Genomic DNA, 8,994 nt, shown 5'->3' on the forward strand with positions numbered 1-8,994 from the left:
TTTCGTGAATCGTGTCGAGAAGAACAAAGAGAATTTTGGAGGTCTGCCATAGGGAGAAGCTCTGGCGTAGGGTTTGTTTTCATATAGGAAGACAGGTGGGTGCAAGAAGGATTCTGTCGGTTGCAATGAGGATTCTGAGGAAGGGCCTACACGTAAGTGTTCTAGCGGAGAAAGCTATAGGGTACGACTTGCAGGGATAAGTGGATGCTGCTTGGGAGAAACAAGGTGGGGAGAGTTCCAGCTGCTTCTGCTTGTCGCATAGAGACAAATGATTTCTACTAGAGAGAGAATGTGATTTGCACTGGAGAGAGAAAGCTATTTCAACCAGTAAAGAGAAAATAAATTTGTGTCATTCTCTCCAGAGTTTCCGGGCTATTCTAATCTTGCGGAGAAACGTCGGGGGAAAGAGCGCTAGAAGAAGAGTTCTGATGAAGAACTTGCTACTACGGGAAGGAACAACAAATCTGCAGAGGTTTTGCAGGCCGCTGTCGAGAAGAACAAAGAGAATTTTGGAGGTCTGCCTTAGGGAGAAGCTCTGGCGTAGGGTTTGTTTTCGTATAGGAAGACAGGTGGGTGCAAGAAGGATTCTGTCGGTTGCAATGAGGATTCTGAGGAAGGGCCTACACGTAAGTGTTCTAGCGGAGAAAGCTATAGGGTACGACTTGCAGGGATAAATGGATGTTGCTTGGGAAAAACAAGGTGGGGAGAGTTCCAACTGCTTCTGCTTGTCGCATAGATACAAATGATTTCTACTAGAGAGAGAATGTGATTTGCACTGGTGAGAGAAAGCTATTTCAACCAGACGGTAAAGAGAAAATAAATTTGTGTCATTCTCTCCAGAGTTTCCGGGCTATTCTAATCTTGCGGAGAAACGTCGGCTATAGGGAAATAGCGCTAGAAGAAGAGTTCCGATGAAGAACTTGCTACTACGAGAAGGAACAACAAATCTGCAGAGGTTTTGCAGTTCGGAGATGCGACCAGCTGTATGAGATCCGATTGGCAGGTTGACTGCACAAATGAGATCCACTAGGAAAAAGAGGAAAACTCAAGATGTAAGAGGAGGAGGTCTGACAGGACTTGGTACTGTGTAGGTAGGGAAGAAGTTTCCTGCGGCCGTGCAGGGGAGGTTCGACTGCTGGGAAGGAGTTTTCTGGAGTGGGAGTTTTTCGACAAGAAGAAGGCTAACTTAGGTTTGATCTAAGCTCTCTTATCATGTAGAGATCTGATTTGGAGAGAAACAATTCTCTTTTCATTATTTTATTCATATGTAGGGTGCATATATATAGTGAAAACATTATCTCCTAATCTACAAACTTACCAAATATTTCTAACCTAGCACCTATATACAGAGAAAACAATCTCTCATAATTTATGAACTTAACAAATATATCTAACCTAAATTAGGAAGGAAGTACCTCTGAAATAAAAATAAAATAATATAGAATAGGAAGGGAATAAACATACTCAAGGGTTTCCTAAGTTGTCCAAATCAAGTCTTCCACAAGCTCTTCTTAGATTTTCATAAATATCATAAATATCTCTGTAAATTATGAAATGCAGGAAACATCTAAATTTGAATGACCTAACTGAAGATTGCTACAATGCCTGCATAAATGTTCATATAAACATATATTACAAGAAATAAAATTAAATATCACAATTAAATTTTTGCTTATCCCCCAAAAAAATTTCAATATAAATTGAAAAAAAAAAATTTAATTCAAAGGTAAAAGTAAAATAGAGAATCAATTTTCACAAGCAAATTTTTGAGTTCTAAGTTTTTTTATTCAAATCTAAAGTTTTTAGATTTCAATAAAGTTTTTGCTTGAGGGAAACCTTAGAGAAATGTCTAAATGAAAAAAATTAACATGTATCATCTCAAGAGAATTCAAAAAAAAAAAAACTCTAAATATTGAGGTAGAAGCAACACAAAGCATATAAAATGAGGTATTTGAGATATACACTGCAATATTTCGAAGAGAATTAAGGAAAACTTATAGAAATGCCTAAATGTAAAAACTTAACATGTATCAAATTAGAGGTTGAAATAACACACAGGAATGCAATTTCCTTTATTTAAGTAGCAATCTAGCACAATTCATGAGTCCAAATAACTTCGTAAATGTGTTATAAATTATAAAAACTATAGGCAAAGTCAGATTTCCCCTATCCAAAAATCGAATAGTAGTGACAAAAAGGTTTATGATTTAAATGTGGAGCTATAGGGAGCACTAAGTTTGGGTACATAGGGAGGCTAAGAGCAAAAAAGATTCAAATGGACACTAGAGGGAAAATAGCAGAGATAAAGGCTCGCTGAGGTGAAAAATGTCCCAACCTCTTAGTGTGGATCAATAATTGGCACTATGATGAGACAACATGTGAGGGAGGTAGGGAGTGAGATGAAGAAAAGAATCACGATTTTGGCACAATACCTTGACTTTATATGGTGACGGGGTTTCGTGTAGATCTCAATCATTAAAATTCAATGACTCTGACTAACATGTAATTAATAATAGAACTTTTAGTGTTAAGATGTGCACATACACAAACTAATAAAAAAAAGGGTCTATTTGTATGTCTTTTTAAAATCGAGCTGAAAATATTTGCTTTAGCTTGGTTTGCTTTCATAATGAGTGAGTTGAACATGCATTCTTGAACTATGAGCTTTTTTGATTGCTCTATATTTTGTCTCTTTATCTGCATAAATTTCTCTTAATATTGCAATTCCATGTTTTGGTTCGGTATTCGCTTTTGCTCCACTATGAGTTTTCTCTTGTCGGCCTCGGCAACCTCCCTTTAGTATACCCTTGACCATTCCATCATCTATGATTGAGCACCCACCTACATCATTAACGTCTGATCTCCATGTCCCAATTTATCTGTTACAACATGAGACCCATCTCCTAATGTATTCTTGTTTCCTTTGATCATTGTCTTTTTTATTTTGTAATTTTACTTTTTCTATCCCTTCTTTTTCTATTCCTATAACATATGAATGTATAATGAAAACATACAATAGAGTATAATCCAGTATATTGAAAACATAATCCAGTATATTGAAAACATATCAATGTATATTGAAAACATAATCCAGTATATTGAAAACATATCAATGTATATTGAAAACATATCAATGTATATTGATCAATATTAATTGAAAACATGCAATGCATATTGAAATAGGGGGATTTGCTTTATCAGCATGCTATGGATTTGATTTCATCATTTGTTGGTGTCAAAATCTATTTTTTCAAATGAATTTTCACAATCAAGTATAATCCAAATTGTACCTTTTACTACTGCAAATCCCTCTTGTTTGCCAAACATAAACATAGGTTCATGAGATTAATTGTTTTGAGTTTTTTTCTAGTGGCTCGATTGAAAATTATTTGCCTTTTGTTGGCCATTAATCAAGGGCTACCTTTAGTCCAAATGAACTGAGCAACACTTTGGTATATGAGGTTACTTTGAAGTAATTTATGTGGAGCAATCTTCCAAGTTTTTTGCTGAGGTGAGAGCAAAATATATATGCTTCAAAAACTCATTTATGGTTTGAATGCCTGAAACAAAGTCCCTTGGCCTTCTTTAATAAATTATGCAAGTTCCCTCGTAAAGTACATTTTTGAAGTAGCATGATTGATCACACTATATTTGTCCACAATTCATCTTCTTGGACATTGATCCTTGCGCAATTGCTGTATCTTTTCATGGAAAATGATATTTCAAGTATTAATAAAATTAAATGATACCTTTGAAAGGCATTTGTTACAAAAAAACATGGGCGTGTCTGAAATATTTTATCGACATTGTGTATGAAAATTATGGCTTCTCTCATTCCCATAGACCTATTTGAGGAAATTATTATTATTTTGGGTGCTTACCATCTAATTCTACCATCGTTTCTATACAAAATACCAAGAATGAGGGAAGTTATGAAGATATTTTTCAGTTATATTACTTGATTGGTGTGCTTTTCTACCTAATTATTACTTTGTTTGATATTTCTTTTTTTTTTGTTGACGTGATAACATATGCAAAGCTTAAAGAGGAAGTACTTGTATTTTGTTTTAAGGATTATAAAATATATTAAGTGGTCTACGTGAAAATGACTGTATCAAAAACACAACCAATTTTAATCGAAGCCTTCTCTGATGTTGATTATAATGGATCTGCTGAACATTGGAAGTCTATTTTAGGATATTACATTTTGGTGGGAGGAAATTTTGTTTCTTGGAGAAATAATAAAAATAAATATTGTGACTGGTTTTAGCATTGAATTCAAAGACAATACAGCAGCACATTTCATTTGTGGAATGATGTGGATAAGAAAATTTTATTGAAGAATTTGACGTTCCTTTTACGCAAGGCAACATCGATATTGCTAATAGCCATGTTTTGACTAAAGAACACAATGTATTAAAGTTAGTTGTTAATTCATCAGAGATACCGTTTTGTTAAAAGATCACTGGCTCTTATATCTCCAGTGAAAAACAATTAAAATATATTTTGACGAAGGCGTTGAAACGAGCTATTGTAAGCTGAAACTTCACGATATTTGTTCTAGCTTGGGGGGATGTTATGTAAAAGATTTTCTAGATTGGAGAGTTTGTAATTAGAATATTTTGTATTTATTATATAATATATTCTCTTAATTGAGAGTATTCTCACTATTAATTTTTTTATTATTCAATTTTTACCTATATATAGGCACAAATTCTTCTGAGAAATTAGTCAAGTTTTTTTTCCTTCTAACAGTTTTCAATATGAGACATTGAAAATAATCTTGAGCTCTATCAAATATTAAATTTTTTATGACATTATTATTTTCTTGCTTGATATGGACCCAAATTAGGATAAATCTTGATTTAAGCTCTCAAAATATGGTATTAAGACATAATTTATCAAAAATATAAAATGGTCGAAAGGTTATAACAAACTATCATTAACAAAGAACTAAAAAAGTACTTGCCCTTGAATTTTGATGATCACAAATTATGTTGTAATTTTTATTGAAGTTAAAAGTCATACTGTATAATAGAGAATATTGTGAATATACACTGTTCTCGATTGAATGAAAGAAATGTGGAGGAGATGAACTAAATATGAAATGTGTGTTGTGATGGAATCAAATAAGGAAGTTGTAGCATCATCAAGGTGGTTGAATAATTGATGAAAATTAGTGTAGAGGATGGCTGGTGGATCGTCTATAAAGCAATTTGGTTGTACAAATAATACTAACTCTGTTATAGTGCTCATGGGCTGTTGATTTAAGAAAGGATGTAAGCAATAGGGAGTTTATGCCATGTTTGGCAAGGAGATCTATGTTCCAATGTGGCCAGGAGGGGATGCACATAGATTTGAGGAGGAGAAGAGTGCACAGTGGCAGGGAAATGACTGGGGAAGAGGTGTTCCGTGGATTATGGGAGGTTGCGTGGATGAGTGTAGAAGAGGCAACTAAGTGGAGGAATATTACCATGAATCCTAACCTGCCCTCAGATTATGAACAACCTTAGGTTTTGAATTACGAATGCAACGATGAAAAGAAGTTGCACTTTTCTTTCTTATCAATGATATGTGCTTTTTTGTTCTTAGTAGTCTATATTTATTGATGCACATTTAATATAGTTTCAACCTATGAACAGAGAATCTGGTGGAGGATCTTTTGGGGGATTTTGAGTACGAAGTCCAAATTCCATATTTGTTGTACAGGAATGCTGCTCAAGAAGTTAATGGTATATGGTTTTACAATTCACATGACTGTGAAGCTATTGCAAATCTTTTTAGCAGGTACTAACTGATAATATTTGTGAATTAGTATTCTCTTGCATGTAAATTATTCTAGACAAATTGAAGAAAAAGATGTATTTAATTGCTCTTTTTGAGAATTTTTTGTATGTATGAAAATAGTAAAAACTTAAGCTAGCTTTGCAATGTATGGGACAACCCTTTCTATGATCTAAGGTATACAATTTATCTTGTTTGTTTTTGTAATATTACTTTTATTATGTTTTTTCTCAACCTCAAATTCAAGTTGAATGGATTTGCTTGAATCTAGTGAAGATACATACCTTTTTTCAGAATTATAAATCATGTGTATGTTTTAAATTTTTGTTTTTACTCAAGATTCTTACCCTGGATGTTTTGTCACAATAAGGTGGCTTCTGTCTATATTTTTATTCGAAGATTTGATGTCGTGTTAGCCAATTCTCTGTTGTGGATTGTCACCTAAAATGATAGGTCCTATTGTAATAGCTAGAAATTATCGTAAAACATTAGTTTATTCAATACTGTGAAATTTTCTTGTATATATAAGCATTCTGAGCTAAGGCTTCAAAAGCGAGTTAAAATAATATCTAATTGTCAAAGTCTTTTGGTAGAAAGCTCTCTTTTGAAGCAAAGTTTTTTACACCTTTGAATAGATTTCAAGCAATGAAACATCATCATCGTCATTATTAGAATTATCTTTAACTATTTGGGGATCCTTTCACCAAATTTGTCTTATTGAGTATTACATGAGCTTTTAAAACTATTCTACACATTTGCTCTTCTATGCATGTAAATTTTTTGATTGCCCTTTTCATTTTAATCCTTCGTAAATAATTTTATTTACCCTCCTTGTGTTTGTATTTTTACCCTTTCTTGTGTATGTCCAAATTAACTAAATTTATTTTTTATTTCATCTTGAATAAATGCCACATTTATCATCTGTCCAATATCATTTTTATTTTTGTATACATTTATTTAATTTCTTATTTTTTACTTCACTCAACCTTTACTATTAATAATTTATTTAAGTTTAAAATTTTAATTCATATAATACAGCCGACTTGATTGCAGATTTATAAAATTTATTTGTTAAATTTCTATGATATTTACTTATCACATAATATTCATAAGACACCTTATTTAAATTTTTCGACTTAATGTTTGAAGTTAATTATACTTTCTTTTGTAAAATTGATTCTAGAAACTATCATGCGTGAAAAATATATGTGCAAGAATATGATTTTATATATCTTTTATACGTATGCATGTAATCAAAATAATAGAATGTGGGTGTGACAATAGACTTTGATGTAATCTTACTATAATTGGAAATTCCGGTCATCTCGTTAAGTGCTTTAAATACCATTCAGTTCTCTATCATCAATTTCTTCAATAACATAAATACATCTTTTACATGTTTTTTCTCTTATTGCACAGTTAGATAAGTGGATTGACACTAAGAGGTAAAATGCAAAACCAATATTTCTGTGAAAGGTTTGGAGTGGTAGTTCTAGTGGGATACAAGATTAGAGAGAGTCACCTTATATGATTTTATCACATTAAACGTGAACCATTTGATGACCTTGTTAGGAGAATAGATGTTTTAGATTTGACTTATGCTAAAACAGGTAGAGGTAGACCTAAAAGACTTGGGCAAGTTGTATAAAAAACGATCTCAGTTTATTAAAATTAAATGAAAATATGACACTCAATATGTCACAATGGAGAAAAAGGATTCTTATAGCCGACCCAACTTAGTGGAATAATTGCTTGTTATTCTTGTTGTTGTATTGCACACTAAATCAATTTTCATGGCTTTTGATTTATATAGTTTCTCAATATTTATAAATATCATATGAAAGACCCTTTCTTTATTCTCTACAATGAATTGTCTCAGCACAAAATTATCTACAGTATAATTCTATTTTCATAATTTCATTGATAAGATGATATTGGTGCATATATTTGTTTGTGAGGGTGAATTGCAAATGTCATTGTCCATCTGATGGTGCTTATCATTGATTCAATGATGTGAAGCGGACATCAAGACTGCGTTGACGGTGTATATCGTCTGATTTGACAAGCCGATTGATAGTTGATGATAATATTTGATTAAACAGTGAAAAATTGATTGTCTCGATGATGTGAGTGTTATATGGTCATTGGTGTCCATAGAACTATTCATTCGATTTGATCATACAAGTGTCAAGTAATCATCTGAGTCCATTTCACAGTGGGCATTTTTCAATTTGATGATGAAAAATGATCAAATATGGTGCTGTGATATTTAAAAAAATGTTTCCACGAGTCGCTAACCCGAATGCATGGGAGCATGATAGTTCCTTGTGAGGTCATCATAATCATGTTGATTATATAATCACAAAATATGTCAATATTCACACAATTTAATCATTTTGAAAACTAAACATGCATAAAATCTCTCCTCACACATTTGTAAGACAGTGTAAGGTTTGGCATATTTATATTGACACAGTTTGACATCTTCCTAAGCAAGATGCTTCATAGCACATTTATCAATTCAATTGTTGATGATGACTATTAAGAATGCATAAGTGTAAAATTTGGAGGTTTTGCTTTTTTGAATGGTATTGAAGGAACTAAGGTGCTTCAAGATGGGTTGTGATGGTGGGATTGGAGTTTTTTTATTGTGTATAAGGATATGCTAGGAGGGAGGTTAATTGCAGAAGTTCCTGGGAGAAAAATAATTTGTTGGGTAAGATGGAATACAGTGGTGCTGACCTCATTTTTAGCGAGGTCTAGTCTTCCTCTTAGGGTTCAGGATCTAGCCTTAGGGATCTCCCTTTGACTATCTTAGAACCTTAGAAATGGGACCCGACTCGTGTTAGAAGTTCGACTTACTTCTGTCCTCTTTTGTGGTTGCGCGCGCGTGGTGTCGAATTCTCACTTAGAAGGATGAAACCAACATGAGGAAACCGAAAAGGGATTCCCTATAGGACCTTTAAGCCTTAGGGTGACCTTTTGCATAATTCGCACTACCGCGCTCATAAACTTCGCAATTCGGAGAGTCGACGCGTCCGATCGCCACAATTCGCATCGCTTGCACTGTTATTTGTCGAGGGCTCGAGTAAACCTTTTGAGACGATCGATCGCGGGTCGAAATTATGTGAAATTTGAATTTCGACGCGTTTTTGACCCGATTGTCGACGACGTCGTCCGAGCGACCCCGGATGACAAAACGGACTGCAC

General features: G+C 33.4%; 1 protein-coding gene across 1 annotated transcript in view; it reads left to right on the forward strand.

Annotated features, from left to right (window-relative positions):
- Positions 1 to 8,994, forward strand: part of LOC110019884 (mRNA-decapping enzyme-like protein) — a 43,157-nt gene that overhangs the window by 7,600 nt on the left and 26,563 nt on the right. The window contains exon 4 of the mRNA XM_020717744.1: positions 5,643 to 5,787. Within this exon, the coding sequence (XP_020573403.1) occupies positions 5,643 to 5,787 (145 nt within the window). The remainder of the gene's footprint in view (positions 1 to 5,642; positions 5,788 to 8,994) is intronic.

The sequence above is a fragment of the Phalaenopsis equestris genome, unplaced genomic scaffold (assembly GCF_001263595.1).
Source record: "Phalaenopsis equestris unplaced genomic scaffold, ASM126359v1 Scaffold000084, whole genome shotgun sequence".
Taxonomy (NCBI): Eukaryota; Viridiplantae; Streptophyta; class Magnoliopsida; order Asparagales; family Orchidaceae; genus Phalaenopsis; species Phalaenopsis equestris.